Source organism: Globicephala melas, chromosome 11 (assembly GCF_963455315.2).
Source record: "Globicephala melas chromosome 11, mGloMel1.2, whole genome shotgun sequence".
Lineage (NCBI taxonomy): Eukaryota > Metazoa > Chordata > Mammalia > Artiodactyla > Delphinidae > Globicephala > Globicephala melas.
Genome location: NC_083324.2, coordinates 40,151,324 through 40,168,817, shown reverse-complemented (window position 1 = coordinate 40,168,817; position 17,494 = coordinate 40,151,324). Strand labels below are relative to the sequence as shown.

General features: G+C 40.5%; 1 protein-coding gene across 3 annotated transcripts in view; it reads right to left on the bottom strand.

The window, feature by feature from the left end:
* The window catches only part of SMARCC1 (SWI/SNF related BAF chromatin remodeling complex subunit C1), a 187,673-nt gene that overhangs the window by 34,036 nt on the left and 136,143 nt on the right, over positions 1-17,494 (bottom strand). For all 3 annotated transcript variants that reach the window (XM_030845340.2, XM_070046656.1, XM_030845343.2), the window contains exons 23-25: positions 16,937-17,051; positions 16,104-16,258; positions 3,291-3,425 (exon numbers count right to left, since the gene is read on the bottom strand). In XM_030845340.2, the coding sequence (XP_030701200.1) occupies positions 3,291-3,425; positions 16,104-16,258; positions 16,937-17,051 (405 nt within the window). The remainder of the gene's footprint in view (positions 1-3,290; positions 3,426-16,103; positions 16,259-16,936; positions 17,052-17,494) is intronic.

Genomic DNA, 17,494 nt, shown 5'->3' with positions numbered 1-17,494 from the left:
GACCCAGCTCTGTTATTTATGAACTGTGTGATCTGAAATACATGAAGTATACCTTGTTTAAGCTCTAGACTCTTCATCTACGAGAATGGTTAACAAAGAAATGGCCTCATGTTCCCACCCAGCATCACTGCTGGATTCTAAATGTTCATAAAGCCAACAAAGACTTATAAATATTAAGAATTTAATGTATAATTGTTGATTATTGGTTTGCATAAAGGGAGGCATAGAAATATTTACTGAACACTTACTCTGTGTTCTAGGCAGTGTGCCAGGCACATGCCATAGTTCTCTCATTTAATCCCCACAACAGTCCTGTGAGGAGAGGAAATCATCAGTAGGAAAATAGCCACGGCTTTGCTCGCTCACAGGGAAGGACAGGATAACTAGTGCTGGGAAGGAGAAAAATAGATTATGTCTTACTGTGCATGAAATGAATGGAAGCCATTTTAAAGTTTGTAAGATTTTTTGGTTCTTGTGATAGTGAGCCTCCAAGGTTGCCCCCAGTGATCCCGCCTCCTAACATTTAGGCCTTCTCCACTGAGCCCTGCCAGCCCACAGCCCCACCCAAACCCAGAATCAAGGTTGGGCTGTGGGACTGAGAGAATATAGCAGGAGTGCAGGAATGTGCCTGCCAAATTTAGGTTATAAAAGATACTGTGGCTTCCACTTTGGGTGCTCTTTCACGTTCTTGCTCTTTTCAGTCACTTGCTCTGGGGGAAGCCACTTCATGAGGAGTACTATGGAAAGGCCCACGTGGCAAGGAACTGAAGACTCCTGCCAACAGCCACATGAATAAGCTTCGAGGGGTATCCTCCAGCCCCAGCTGAACCTTATGAAGACTGCATCCTAACCAGAGACCCTGAGCCTGATCCACTCAGGAAAGCTGCTCTCAGATTCCTAATCCTCAGGAAATGTGTGAGATACTGTTTTCAGTCACTACTTTGGGTTAATTTTTTACATAGCAATAACTAATACAGGTATGGTACTGACATTCAGTGGCTAGGGCTAGGGACTGTCTTATATAATGAATTTTACTGCCCCAAATGCTGATTAAGAAAAAACAGGCCGACCACCAAAGGACTTGAGAATATCAACCTTGTGTGGTGAAAAAGATTCAGTAGAATGTTTTCCCACATTTTTGGTTGTGCTGTTTTATTCAGAGACCATTCTGTAAAATGTTTTATGTGCTCAATTAGAATTTAAGATAAAAAAAATAGATTCAAGTAAGAAAAACCCAGTGGACTCAGATTAATTTGAGATAAATAACTATGAGAAATCCAGAGCACAAGGATGTCTGAGAATCAGTGGAGAGAACTGGGAAGGGCCTGAGTACTCTGCTATTCCAGGGGACAGTTCCACTAGGGGGGTTTGAAAGAGTGAGGAATCCACAAGTTCACCCTCCGAAGATAAAGCAATTTAGAGCTGAGGAAAGAGCCCCTTGACAATCTAGACATAGTTGCATTAAGTGCCCAATCTTCCAGGCTAACAACATCAGTTCTGCTTCATGAATGACAGCAAGGCGTCTGGTTGCCAGTGGGAACTACGCAATGATCACTTGAATTCTGCATGTGCCAATAATCCATTATGTAGCCCCTGTTATCCCGAGTAGCCCAAAAAATGCTATCAAATGACAAAAGGGCAGCTTATTAGGGTAAGATAAACACAAACACTCACTCTTCAAAGCTCCAGCTCACCTCTAGGAAGTTTTCTCTAATACCCTCTCCTTCTCCGCATCTTCCATGTATGTTCCCTTAAGAACTGAACACACGATACTGTCATTTGTCTTCTTGACTGTCTTCCCTGTTAAACTAAAGTAAGGTCCCCTAGCGTAAACTTTCCTTTCCACTTTCCCAGCTTCTGACACTGATGCTGGCATACATCCATTCAACAGACACGTAAACAAGGGCCTATGATGTGCCAGCTGTGTGTGAACAAAGACACTTAACAAACTTTGCCCTCAAAGAGAATACACTCTGGTATGGGAGGTGGACGCATGAACTAGCATTTACAATATAGTAAGTGCTCTGTTAGGCTGCTACAAAAGCAAATGGGGAGGGCATGTCACTCACAGGTTCAGGGCTGAGGGATGCAGGAGGTTGGCAAAGAGTAGGAAAAAAGGCCTTGCTGGTGGAAGAGCAGGATGCACTCAGGTGGCAGAGAACACACACGGCCATGAGGGAAGCCTGCATGTGGCGTGCTATGACATGACTGGTGCACAGAGAGCAATGGAGATGAGACTGGGGTGGCCTGTTGCTCCTGGGACAGGAGAGGGCTGGTGATGTGAGAGATACTTACAGGATTAGGGAAGTGGGGATGAGGTAGCATAGGGTGTGGGTAGGATAGTTACTGAAGCAGCCTCTTCCTCATGGGGCCAGAATGTAAGTGGAAGAACAGGTCTTAGGACAAAATGAAAACGGGCTATTGTGATAGTTACTAAGCTACTCATCATGAAGAATCTGCCAGAGGACTTGCTTGGATTAACCACTAAGAAAGAGTTTAACAAATGCAAATGGATCCTTAAAATTAAAACTCTTCTGGAATGGTTAAACTTAAGGTTCTCCCATTTAGAGATACCAGTATCTGGTATGCTGATAAAAAAGTCAAAACAATCAGAAAATCAGAAAAAGTCCTAACTAAATCCTCAAATTTAGCCCACTGTTTAGAAAGGCATTAATTCCTTTCCTGGTCAACTCATTAAAAAACAAACTTCTCAAAACAAACAAACAAACCCAAAAAATTTCTCCAGAGAACTTCATCTCTGTCTCTCCAAAAAATCCCCTGAAATAACCAAATGTTCCCCTGATTGTATATTTCTTACTTTTTGTGGCTTCCTTTCTCATTCTTGGCCTTTTTCATAATTCTTTTTGTCCTGTTTGGGCCACGTCCTTATATCAAGTGTATGCCAGAGAAAATGCTGCTTACCAGTACTCTGCTAGGTCTGGTTCCACCTGCCCTTCCCTATACAGGAGAGGGAAGGTAACAAATCAGTAATAAAGTAAGTCTAAGATCCGACTATTATAGAAGGGAGAATTTGATACCATCATGTATCTGGAAAGCCAAGAGGTATAAGAAGCTGAGGTTTAGATAATTATTTTCAGAGTTCCTTTTATTTATCATCACTGGCTGATAATCCTTTTGAAAGGGCAAAAGGTTAGAAAAAAGGTTAGACGATAGCCACGGAGACCAACAAATTACGTTACTGTATTTTCTCTATTTCTATTTCTCATATTTCATGAAAGGTGGTCAGAGTTTAATTGTGAAAAAGCCACTATAAAATTCCCCTTACTTACAGCTTCTTTCTCTCTGTCCATGATGGTTTCCAGTTCCTCAAAATGTCTAAGTTTGATCTCCAGTTTCTTCATTTGTGTCTCAACCAGGAGAGCTACCAGAGACTTGATCTTTCTCTCTTCCACGGCAGCCAAGTGCTAAGGGCAAAAAAATCATTCAAAGTATTTAGGTAAATGTTTGCTTAATAAACAGTAAGAAAATGCTGAAATTACTATTATAAGTGGGAATTATGGAATTAAGAATGGCGCCCTGGATGCCCCCTTTGCATGTTTCTACTATTTATTTCAACTTAAAATAACAGGGACTTCCCTGGTGGCACAGCGTTTAAGAATCCACCTGCCAATGCAGGGACAAGGGTTCGATCCCTAGTCCGGGAAGATCCCACGTGCTATGGAGCAACTAAGCCCATGTGCCATAACTACTGAGCCTGCATGCCACAACTACAGAAGCCCTTGCACCCAGAGCCCGTGCTCTGCAACAAAGACGAGCCCCGCAATGAGAAGCCCGCATACTGCAACAAAGAGTAGCCCCCGCTCACCGCAACTAGAGAAAGCCCATGCACAGCAACGAAGACCCGACGCAGCCAAAAATAAACAAATAAATTAATTAATTAAAAAAAAATAAAACAAAAAATAAAACAACTATCCATGCCTGAATTTCTGGTACTTACAAATATAAATCTATATATAGATATGAATCTATAAATACCAGAAATTAAGGATTAAAAGGAAACTTCTTCCATGCTAATCTACTCTCTTCAAAGAGCCCACTAAGGAGAAAAGGTTGAATCAGGGCATTGAAAGGCAAAGGAGGACCCCATGGCCTGGAAGGCACTTCCCCATCTACCACCCACTTACCTCCCACCCTCACTCTGTAACTCTGTTTTTCCCTCCTTATGAACTGTCCAGGAGCAGGCAAGCAGTGCTCTCCCTCAGCAATCAACCCTCAGATGCAAAGCCCCTATTGAGTGTCTACTATGAATAGAGAGGAGGGGGTGAACAATATTCCACCCCTAGTTTGGGGATAGGGTATAAGACAGGAGGTTATTCTGGAAGAATGTACCACTCACTCCCCTGTACAGGACTGATGAGTCCCACTCATGCTTCCTGTCAAATCAGCAGCACACAGAGGAAGATGCCACATTACTCAGAGAGGATGAGGATCCCACATTTGGCCAACGTCCTGACTACGTGCAAAGGATGAATACCACCTTCTCCAGACACCATCCAAGAGCTTATACCAACAAACTCCCAACACTATTTTGCACTATTACATCTACTGAATTTATGTGCTTATCTTGCTTCTACACAAGGTTTTGAGAAGTAACACGGAGTGGCTGACTTATTGATCTGTGTTTCTTATAGAATCTAGAAGGAGTGAACATACAGAAGGAGTTTAATATAGGCTTTTGGGAACTAAACTGGTAGAGAACACTTAAATAAGAGCTTTATTTTTCACTCTTTTACAGTTGATAAAGAAAAATATAGTTTTATACCTATAGAGACCCATCTGCAGGAAGATTCAGAAGTGTAAGCAAAAGATTTTATGAAAGAATCTACAGCTATTAATGGTCATGTTTGCCTCCCTAACTACATTAAGCTGCATCAATAACACCAAAAGTTTAAATAAAGATTACATGATTCTAAGCCTGTTATCACTGATCGTGTTATGCAATTTTATATTTCTAATGAGATATAAAAAAACAGGTTACAAAAAAAAATTCAGACTGTCACAGACTTCTCAAAAGCAAAAACTAGGTTTTTGAAAACAAAGGTAAAAATGCCTTCCAAATTGTGAGGGCTAATAAATTTCAGTCTAGAACTTCAAGTACAACAACTTAAACCAATTAGGTGCAGAATAAAGACAAATTTCCAAAATCAAGGACTCAAAATCCTACACATGCTTTTGAAGGACGTGCTCCAGTTAACTTCGTGTAAACTGAGAAAAAGATAAAAGACATGAGATCCGGACATCACAGACTCAACCTAAGAAAGAAGTCCTAAGTTAACAGGGTGGCACAAACAGGCCAAAAGCAAATAGGGACAAATGAAAGAAGACTGGCAATATAATGATAACCAAAGCTGGGTGAGGGGTACAGAGTCATTACACTATTTTGTCTACTTCTGTATATATTCCAATAGTTGCATAATAAATTTTTAAAAAGGGCAGAAGGTGGGTCAACAGACGGTGCTGGGACAACTGGATATCCAGAAACAAAATGATAAATTTGGACCCCTACCTCACATAATACACAAAAATTAACTCAGTAGATCATAGATCTATATGTAAGAGCTAACACTAAAACATTCTTAGAAGAGGTGGTGCAGTGGTTAAGAATCCAGCTGCCAATGCAGGGGACATGGGTTCGAGCTCTGGTCCAGGAAGATCCCACATGCCATGGAGCAACTAAGCCAGTGTGCCACAGCTACTGAGCCTGCGCTCTAGAGCCCGCGCTCCACTAAAAGAGAAGCCACCACAATGAGAAGCCTGCACACCACAATGACGAGTAGCCCCTGCTCGCCACAACTAGAGAAAGCCCGCACGCAGCAACAAAGACCCAACGCAGCCAAAAACAAATAAATAAATTTATATTAAAAAAAAAAAGAAATTCTAGAGAGTTCTTTGAACAGAAGGAAAAAACCTCTTCCATTAAAAGAAAAAATTGAAATGGAGATAGGAACTGAGAAGCACCGGACAGGGAAAACTGAACTTAGGTTCTAGCATTACTGAAGAAGTTATAAAAATAATTTGGATTAAATTGCAATAACTCAAGAATGAATTGTGTAATCATTAGAAAAAACACTAAAAGAACAAAAGTGTATGTAATGAACAAGGTCACTGGAAAAAAAATACTAGAATAAAAATTATTGAATTAAAAATAAGATGTTACAATCAGAGGAAACTGATGAACAGCACACAAAATTGCTCTAAAATATTTTTGCAACTTCTATGAATCTAAAAAGTGAAAAGGAAAAAAAAAAAAAAGGCCTGTCTAAGGCTACATAACTATCATGTGGGGGGAAAGGGGTTAAAATCCTGGTTTGAAGACTATAAAACATGATATATAAGGTGTGATGTAGAAGAGATATTGAATAAGTAGCTGTCTAGGCAAATGATAATTTTACTGCCTCATGCATTAAGGGTGGTTTGATTATGCTGAGAATTTAAACTGGACCAGCTTTAGCCTGCCTGCCTTCCTCCCTCCCTCCCTCCCTTCATTTGGCTGTGTGGGGCTTTGTTGTCGCCGCGTGTGAGATCTTTAGTTGCGGCATGTGGGATCTAGTTCCCTGACCAGGGATCAAACCTGGGCCCCATGCATTGGGAGCGTGAAGTGCCAACCACTGTACTGCCAGGGAAGTCCCCAGATGTTTTTAAATGTTCTTTGCTTTATATGTACTCACCTTGTCTCCTTTTATGCTAAGAGTTTCTTGCCATTCTGGTCCATGAATTATAATACATTTAATTCATGGATGGATGTACTTAGAACAGTGCCTGGAACATGGTAGGCGCCTGATACCTGCGAGCTGTACCCTAAAAGCCCATTTTGTTGGAAGACCCTCCTCTGCCTGCACTGGACCGCTTCTAACATGTCTTTTAAGACTTGGCCTTAGGCATCACTTCCTCTGGGTAGCTCCCTTACATCACAGCTCCCACAGCCTCCATGACGATTCTTACTACACTGTATTTTATCTATTCACTTGACTTTTACTCCCCAGGGTCAAGGCCCGAGGAAGCCCCATATTGATGACTGCTTCGCAATTTTAAAGATGCAAGAAATAAGGAGATGAGGTGGGGAGTAGAGAGGACACGGAGAAGAGGCAGCCTTTATCCAAAGCCTAGAATTCACCTGTGACTAAGGTTAAAAAACCACTAGAAATCTCTAGAAGTAAACCTGGGCACTTTGAATGCAGGATGAGAATATAACCAGCAAAGCATGGCCTTCAATCTAAAGAAACAAATTTGAGTAAAAAACTCAAGAAAAGAAAAAAACAAATCAAAACTTGAACCTGTAAACTCTATGGCAGTTGCATTACTAAAGACTTATAGGATTATTCAGTCTGATTTCTAGTTTAAAAAAATTTTTTAGGGCTTCCCTGGTGGCGTGGTGGTTGGGAGTCTGCCTGCCGATGCAGGGGACACGGGTTTGTGCCCCGGTCCGGGAAGATCCCACATGCCGTGGAGTGGCTGGGCCCGTGAGCCATGGCTGCGGAGCCTGCGCGTCCAGAGTCTGTGCTCCGCAACGGGAGAGGCCACAACAGTGAGAGGCCCGCGTACCGCAAAAAATAAATAAATAAATAAAAATTTTTAATATGTATCAAAATTAACCCACCTCAAATTTAAGAACTATTCATCGGCGTGGTTAATCACATCTGGGTTTTGAGTGAAAACAGAAGAACTAATGTTGCACACTAAATTTGGCGTTTTCATATTTCAAGCCTTAATAACATTTATTTAAATATTAATATAGGGCTTCCCTGGTGGCACAGTGGATAAGAATCTGCCTGCCAATGCAGAGGACACGGGTTCGATCCCTGGTCTGGGAAGATCCCACATGCCACAGAGCAACTAAGCCCACGTGCCACAACTACTTGAGCCTGTGCTCTAGAGCCCGTAAGCCACAACTACTTAAGTCCACGCGCCTAGAGCCCATGCTCCACAACAAGTGAAGCCACTGCAATGAGAAGCTCACTGGCCGCAACTAGAGAAAGCCCGTGTGCAGCAACAAAGACCCAACGCAGCCAAAAAATAAAAATTAATATAAACCCTGATTTTCTGTATAGAATTATTTAAAACAGATCACTGCATCTTCTCAACTTCTTCCATCTTGCAACCCCTATTTGTAAGAGGAGAGATACAACAGATTTCTCTGAAAGAACTGGCCTGTTCCTATGTAATCTCACTATCTGAATTTTACTGACTGAACCCTAATGAACTTACTAACGTGCCATTTCTCTATCTCCTACATTTCTAGATCGCCTACATTACTAGATTCTTTTTGTTGATTTAACCTCCATGACTATTCATATTTTTACTGGTAAGAGATTCTGATCTGGAAGAAGACAAGAAATTTCCTTCATGAAACAGCATGCTTCCTGCTATTAAAGATTCTAAGAAATTCTGCTAATTTATGGATTTGGTGATATATATGTACCATCCAAGAAGTCAGCAGAAGTCAGAAAGGCTTAAGAAGTAGATTCTGAAGGGAATTAAAAAGACTTCACAGGGGCTTGAAGTGATTAGACAAATGTTACTAAGCACTGGACCAAAGCTGCTAACGGATCGGATCCAAATACCACTTCTGTCTGCTTTAAGAAGAAAAAAAGATGGTAAAAGTGAGAGTTAACTGTTGGAATGCATTATGGGAATAGGGTGAAATATATCATACTACACACCCTGGTAGGTATTTTCACACTACTTCTAATAATAACCTACCAAGAAACATGTTATCTCCATTTTATATAGAATGAAACTGAAGCTTAGAGAAGTTAAATATCTTGCCAAAGGTTGCAGTTAAATCCACTGGGAATTGAATTCAGTTCTGATGAGAGCCTAGAAGCAAAGCGGGGCAGTAAGAAAGGTGACACAGAGAGACAGGGAGGAACTAACAGTACTGTATAAATGTTTCCATCTTTCCCTGTTTTTTTGGGGGTGGAGTCCCTAAAAATTAGAACTCAAATCATAATTAGTATAGCAGAGGTGCTAAACAAAGAAAAAAAAGATGGACACTTTTTTAAGCTAGCTGTTGGGTTTTTAATTGTAAAATGTTTGAAAACATTTTCCTTGGAATGAAGAATTTTTATCAGATTACGTTTCTGGGTTGGTTGGGATCACAAGACTCTAAGTCTGGAGATCTGGGTTTTGGTACTAGTTCGGTCCATAACTAGTTACACTAGTTACATAATTTTAGGCCCATCATTCACTTAAAAAAAATTATTTATTTTATTTATTTATTTTTGGCTGCATTGGGTCTTCGTTGCTGCACGCAGGCTTTCTCTAGCTGTGGCAAGCAGGGGCTACTCTTCATTGCGGTGCGCAGGCTTCTCATTGCGGTGGCTTGTCTTGTTGTGGAGCACGGGCTCTATGAGCACGGGCTTCAGTAGTTGTGGTGCACAGGCTTAGCTGCTCCACGGCATGTGGGATCTTCCCGGACCAGGGCTTGAACCTGTGTCCCCAGCGTTGGCAAGCGGATTCCTAACCACTGTGCCACCAGGGAAGCCCCTATCATTCATTTCTATGGATCTGTTTCTACATCAATGAGATGAAAAAGTTCAATAAATTCTAAAATCATTGTGTGATAACACACATGAAACATTCGTTGTTAGGGCTTATAAGTATCTATCAGACAGTAATCCATTTATAAACAAGACCTGTGTGAAAATCACTGTGCAAAAGTAGAATAAATTTATGTGTTGTGTCTATGTGTGAGAGAGGAAAAGAGTTTCATTCCAAGAAATTTTGAATAGTATATAATCCCTAATTAGATTTCACCTAATAGAGTCACTCCTCAAGGTTACATTTCCAACATTTTATTCTTCAGTTTTTTTCTTATCCTTCACACTAAAATGTCTAGTCTAATGTCTCCACTCAAATGACTGTGAAGTTCAAGGTTAATGACTGATTTTAAGTTCCTAAGAGGCAGGGACTATTCGTATCTATTTTAGGCATCAAAATAAACCTAGTATTGTAGTACAGTGTTTGGCACATAATGGGCACTCAAATACTGAATAATCAAAGTATGGCACTTTCCATCTTACAGAATGCTTTTTTTGGGGAGCCACGCCAGTGCCATATGGCTCGTAGCAGGATCTTAGTTCCCTGAACAGGGATCGAACCCGGGCCCCCTGCAGTGGAAGTGCAGAGTCCTAACCATTGGACCGCCAGGGAATTCCCCAGAATGCTTTTTTATACATAAATTTGACTGATTCTCATCGATAATCTGGTCAGAAAGGCAGATCAGAAGGGACTTCTGATTTAAAAAAAAAGATGTAGGTTCAGAAAAGTTATGTTAGCTGCCCAAGAGATTAGTAAACTGCAAAGCTCGAACTAAAATTTAAAATTCTAAATCCGAAGGATTTTAGTTATCACCCAATGTCTATTATTAACAATTAACAATTGATATTTTAGTGGCTACTTTCCTGCAGAATTCTTAGAAGGGACTTGTGGTAGGTTAAAGACGGCCATAAACTCATCGGCCTTTCTTCCACTGGAGAGAGAGGGACTACGACCCCTCCTCTCTAACTGCCTTGCCCTACAGAAAACAGTGGTGATATTTTCTGGGTCCCAGCTTGGGAACTCCCATGTCTTGTCTCTTGCAATGTTCTTTCTGGGAGTCCCAAGCTTCCATGTGAGAAGTATATGATCATTCTGTTGAAGCGACTATAGGGAGAGACCTAGAGACTACACAGAGAGGAAATTGGACCCAGCTACCCCTGCCAAGGACTAGGACTTAAGGAAGCTACCTTGGACCTTTCCAGATGAACATACCTGTAAGGTGAATACCACTAAATGACTCAACAGATAAAGCATGGAACAGAATCACCCAGCTGTTCAGTGCTCAAATTTCACAAAATCATGAGATATAATAAAATGGCCTGCCTTTTAAACCACTAAGTTTTGCTATTGGAAAAAAAATGTGGTACCTGGAAATAGGGCGCTATTTGAACAAAAACCTAAAGTGTGACTTTGGCTGTGGGATCATGTGGTGAGTGCATTCTCAAGAAAACCACTGGTGAGAGCTTAAAAGAGAGGGAAATATTACTGTAGATTGGACAGAAGTAGATCTTTGCTATACAGAAGCACAAAGTTTGGAAACATTGTCACACTAGTGATGTGGAAAATAGGGTAATTAATAAATTTGTGGATCTGGCTGGAGTGATTTCCAGGCAAAATGTAAACATTCTTTTTGTATTTTATATAAGAAAAGAGAGGAACCAAAGAAGGAAGAATTCAGTTTTCAGGTACAATTTAGACGAAACAGAGCAGGGTTTGAAAATAAAACTGCTTCTCATCACTGGTTACTCCCAGCAAGAATTTGAAACTTAGAAATGGCTTTAGGACAAAGATCAAATCCAGAGCACTACAGTAAAATTTGAACTCAGAGTAAATACCTCCAGGTGTGCCTGGCTGTTAGACCTTTTGAAGGGAGTGCATAGCAGGGTTTCTAAGAATCCTAAGGGTATGCCTCTGCTAGAGAGGAGGGCCTCTAAGTATCTTTAACAGCAGGTCTCCTATATTTTTTCATTGAGCTTCTTGGATCTATAAGTTAATGACTTCCATCAAATTTGACAAGTTTTCAATCAGCCACAATTTCTTTTCTTTCTTTTTTTTTAAATTTCCCTGCATCTTTTTCATTTCCTTCTGGGACTCTCGTTACATGTATGTTGGAACACCTAACTTTTTCTGCAATTTCTGAGCTGAAGCTCTACCACTTCTCAAGAACAACTGATTCTCCTTTTGTTGTCTGCCTGGTTGATACCAGTGTCCTGAAATGTTTGTTGTAAACTTGTTTTCTATGTTGGCCTCTATATCCCCTCATCACCCTGAATGTGGACAGAATGTCTGACCGGTAGACCTAGGTAGAAGTTACACAGTGTCAGGTATGGGCCCAAGCCACAAGACATTGGCAGGTTTCCCTTCTTATCATCTGGGACACTTTTCTCTTAAAGTTTCAAGCTGCCACATAAAAAAGTCCAACACATTGATACCACCCTAGTATGAAGAAGCCCAGGATAAGTTCTTAGGGAGGCTGTGTGTAGACAGTGATGCCAGCCAGCCTCCAGGTGGTACAGTCACCCCAGCCTAGGCATCAGGCGTGTGAGTGAAGCCATCTCAGGCTCTCCATAATAGCCCAGGCATGAGATGAATACCCAGTAAACTAGCCAACGCCACACAGAGCAGAATTTTTCTAGCTGAGTCTACCAGAATTTCTCACTCATAAAAATCATGTGAAATCATAAAATGATTATGATTTTAAGCCACTAAGCTTCATGGTAGTTACACAGCAATGGATAACTGGAGCAGGAATACTGCTAATGCTCATGCTATGGATTCTTAACAGATCTGGCAACAGTGATGACCAAGGCCTTCCAAAAACAGGGCTACAGAGAGAGCCCCAACTTTTCTCATAATGGCTTTATAGAACCTAAGAAGAATAAGATGGTCTGGGAGTGTGACACAGATGACGTATGGAATGTGGGAGAAACAACCTAAAAAACGATTAATGGTAAAAAGTAACTCGATCGGGACAGCTATGTGAACTTTACATAAAAAATCACGGCTTCTAGCCGGTAGAACAGAAGTAGTTTCTATTTAGTCATGTAAGGATGGAAGTGAACAGGGCTAACTGTAGGCAAAATGATTAAATAGGTCAATTTTTCCTTCTGTCTCCTCTCCACAGTATCATCAAATAAAGAGAGATGGCATCAATGATCAATGCGTATAATGCAAATCAATTCAATCAATGTTTATCTGGTAAACCATTGTGACTAAAATGTACAATGAAAATTCTCCTATCTCAAGAAAGAAGTTTAGGCATAAGGGAGCAAGTTATGGGGTATTTCTGAGAGTTAAGAAAAAAATCTTCCTGTTGCTCCAGAACTAACACCCAGTTACCATAAAGACAAACCTCGTTTTTAAAGTATGTGGGCATGGGGTGGTAGTAGAAAAAATCTGAAGGAGATGTCTGTGTGTTCTTAAAAAAATGTGATTTCTGCTATTTTAAAAGAATTGAATCCTACTGCTGCTGATAAAAGAGGATCTACTCTACTTTCTGGAGTTTCTAAGTTTATTCCAGCAGTAGTTCTGTATTCTTACTTCCAGCTAAACCTAGATGGAAGGGATGGAGAGCACCCAGCCAACAGTGCTCCTTTTCACACCCACATACCACTCTTCAGGTGGGTTAGTCCATAGCTTGTCAGTAGCTGGAATGAAAAAGTGGATGTGATACCCAAGAGCTCCTCATATGGCAAGGGTGGGGAAAGCCAGAAAGCATGCCCACCCTATCTGTTTTGGAGCTAGATCTAGAACCTCTAATTACTACTCCATGTCAGAGTGTGACAAACAATTAAAATGTATCAAGGAAAACTCTTAATAACAAAGCTGTTTATAGACTGAGAAGAACAAAAAGAGAATAAGAGATAACTTGGATAGGCTAGATAAGTTGTACTAATTACAGTAATTTTAGTGAATTCCTTACCCCTTAATTACCATGTAGTACAAAAATGATTATGTGTGCTGTGAAATGTATCAGATACAGCTCTAAGTGGCACTGAACAATTCATGTGTGCCAAGTCATGTAGCATGAGCATGTGAACACTTTCACAAATCAGTGGAAGACATAGGTGTTCTGAGAACGAAGACCCAAGTTCCCAGTTATTAGAAGTAAGAGTGAGTGATGATGAGGGAGTATAAATTCAGTGACCTGAAGAGAAAATGTTCTTTGGACACTCTTCTAAACCTTGTATGGACTATCCAAGGGCCAGGGCAATTGAGCCATAAAAGCAGTTTCTCTGCAGTGAAGGAGTCAAACAGCTGTGGCAAAGTGGTCAGTGGTACACAGTATACAAACTTTTGTGCCCAAAGCTGCACATATTAACAGCTATGAAAACATCATGAAGCATTCGTAAAACTTTTTACGGTAATCTACCATTTTAGTTCCTTCTTTGGCAACTTACAGTGAAGCACACATAGTGATATAGAGAGGAGAAATAATGGGAAGCAACAGTGAGAGAGGCGTGCTCTGTGAGAGGGGAGGGTATCCAAAAAAGCCCAGCTGGAGATGGGAGAAGGGGGCAGTTTGTCTGGTAGAACTGCAAGAAACAGTTCAGGACAGACAGGCAAGAAATGACACTTGAGAAGTGAGAAGGGTCCCGATCATGAAAAACTCCCAAATTCCCTAAGGAGTTCGAGCCTGAGAGAGACAGGGAGGTTATTTAAGAAGGTATCATGCTCATATTTGTTTGTTTAAAGATTCTTCTGCATATGATTCCTTTCATATGAAGTCATGGTGTTAGGAGACAGGCTAGCATCTACTCCTGAAGGGAATCACAGTAACTGGAAGGGACGTGAGGAAGCTTCTGGTGAGCTGGTAAGGTTATGTTGCTTGATATGGGCAGTAGCTGTTTGTGAGTCTATAGGTGGGTTCAGCCTGTGAAAACATTCACTAGTTTTAGACATATATATCTACTTATTTGTATATAAGTTATACTTCAATGAACAACTGAATAACAAAAAAAGATTACTCTGGCTGATGGACAGAGAATGGGATGAAGGAAACAGGCAATATATGATGGGGGGTGGGGTGGGAGGGCCTGGGCATTATCGGATGAACTAGAGCACCAGGAAGCATCTGGTAGCTGAACAGCTATGGAAAATGAAAGAATAAGAGGAGTCAAAAGTGACTTGAGTGAAGACTGGGTGGATGGCTGTGCTATGCCCTGATAAAAGGCATACAGGAAGGAGGCCCTCCTGGCTTCCAGCTCCTCATTTATAAAATGAGAAAACATACCCAAGACAATCCTTAAGGTCTCTGAGATCCTTGATGACAGTATGAACAGTAAGAACCTGGAGAGCTTAGAGACAATGAGATAGCCAGGAGTCCAACCTGGCAGAAGACAGAGACTAAAAAAAATGCTTCCAACAAAGGAAGAACAAAACCAAACAAATGTGAAACAACAGTCAAACTGGTGTCTACATCAGTATTCATTTAAACAAGAGTACATCTCATAAATTCCTAGAGGTTGGGGGTGGTAGAAGATACAGAATACCTAAAATTGTACTTAAGAACCATGAAGATCAGGAGGCATCTTTGGAAAAGACTGGCTAGCATGAATATGCAGAACCTCGATCTACTGTGAAGTAACATTCAGCTGGGGTATCTGTCTGAACTGACTCAGCAAGACTGTGACCTGTAAACATCCTCCCCCACACCGTCTGCACCTACGTCAGACGGGTAGGCTCTCAAAACAGTAGTCTTATGGTTTGAACTGGGTCATCTATGGATCTGTTATAAATCATGCTACACAGATTAAACTCCTGGAGAAGTAGTTCACAGCGGCTAAACAGTCTAGGGGAATTAAAGACCATGAGAAACATCTTTACCAATGGATCAAGAACAGCTCAAGATAAAACGATTAGCTATATTCTAGTAACCACTGCTTGAAATGTGGTGACCTATAATGACAGGAAACTACTTTTGAGGGTAAAATAGAAAAGGGGTAAATAGATTTTTTAAAACTTGACATATTCATGCCTGGAATGCTTTGAAGTGCTAAATTAAAACAAAGCAGGGAAAATGACATTCTCTTTTCTTCTTAAATATGTTGGGAAGCCAATACTATGTTATAAATAGAGAAAACCACCCCCAGGAAAGCTGGCAAATTCAAGAAGAAAAAGAGCTATTTAGGTTCCCTCTCTTTCTGTCTGTAAGAGGAGGGTAAAGTATTTATACAGGGAAACAGATTTTTGTCTTAAAAATTACAAATACTTCAATCTGGTAGAAATTATTGGAACTATAGTCCAAGACACATTCTGCAGGCACATTGGAGGGGCTTTAAATTCTGCCTTCAATCACTGCGGTCTTCACAAGACTGAAGGACACAATGAATAAATTGAAGGCAGCCACCTTTTAGGATCAAGTCTGCTATTTCCATCATTCTCCTGCCTGTGGAATTCCTAACCGAGAAATGTCACTCAAGCAAATAGTCATCTCCTATGGGGTGCAAGGCTCTTTATACTAAATGTTCCCAAGAACCTCAAAACAATACAGCCATTCACGGCTTAAGAGAGCACTAGGAAAAGAGCTGTCAGGGGCAAACCTTGGCTTTGGTTGCAGCTGAGGCAAGAGCAGCTGCTGCGGCTGTGGCTACATTTCCTTCAGAAATTTCATGTTCTACTTTCTTCTTCCCAATATCACTTTCTCTTTCTTTACAAGTATCAGTGAGTTCCTTGTTCTCTTCAGTCTCCTTTTCTTCTGGGGGAAAAAAAAACAAACCAGAAAGCTTTATTACCAGTGTGCCCAGTCTCAATAGGCCATCTTACTTCTCACCTCTGCCACATGATGAACTAAGACTGATGCTACAAAGAGATCTCAGTGCCTTTTGCTTCTTAAGATTTCTACTAAACCATTCCATGCATGTAAGTCTGCTTCTATTTGAGATGGATGTTCTAAATAGTATACTTTGTCTTCTCTTTATTTCTCTAAGCTCTCTGTGTAGTTCCCTTGAATATAAAGGAAAATTCAGGGGAACTAAGTCCTAAGACCATATGTTTGCTCATCAGTCAATGAAATGCTCTGGGAAACCCGAGCGTCTGGAGAAAATCAGAAGCTGAGACCAGAGTACTTCTGCAAGTCTTTCAAGTCAGGCAGGATGGGACACACCAGCAACGGACTGGAAATAAAATGGCAGGTGTGTGTGGTGATTTCAGTCACAGCTGAACAACTTGTTTGTCTATATATCACTGAAAACAATGTAGCCACTAGCATCAGCACTGGTACCTAAGTGCAAAATAAAACTCAAATGCATATTTACTGTTATGTTAAGAAACACATAATAAATGAGGGAATATTTCTACACAATTTAACTGCCTACATTTCTCCAGTGCTTTTACTGGTTTACATAATAAAGTCCAAAGAGTTTCCTCAAATTACCTGATTTGGTATCTTCACTAACTTCACTATCCTGTTCTTTCTCACTATTTTTTTCATTTTCTCCATCTTGAGCTTTATCACCTTCATCCATTTCATTCTCCCCTTTGTTTTCTGCCTGAAAGGGTTACAAAAGAAGAGGACAGAGAATGAGAAAAAAAATTATCCTTTTACAAGTGATATTATCTTAGAATAACAAAAGGTGCCACTATTTTTGGTAAGAAATGGACTAGGTTCAGAAAGGTCTTGGAGAGAAAAACTGGAAAAGAAATAAATAAATTCAGAGAAATACCTTTCACTACTCTCAACTCCTGAGTGCTCACGAGACTTTAAGTCTCCAAAGCACAAATTCCCCACCCTCTCTGCTATAAGGCTAGGGATACAGTGTCCAAAGGAATGTCAGTGGGACTCATTTTCATTATTTACTGGTTAAATACTAGATAACTAAACAAACAAATAAATAAATGGTTAGCTGGCTAGAAGGACTAAGAGCATTTAAAATGCACAGTACTGTTTAAACAAGGTCCTACTGTATAGCACAGAGAACTATATTCAGCAAAG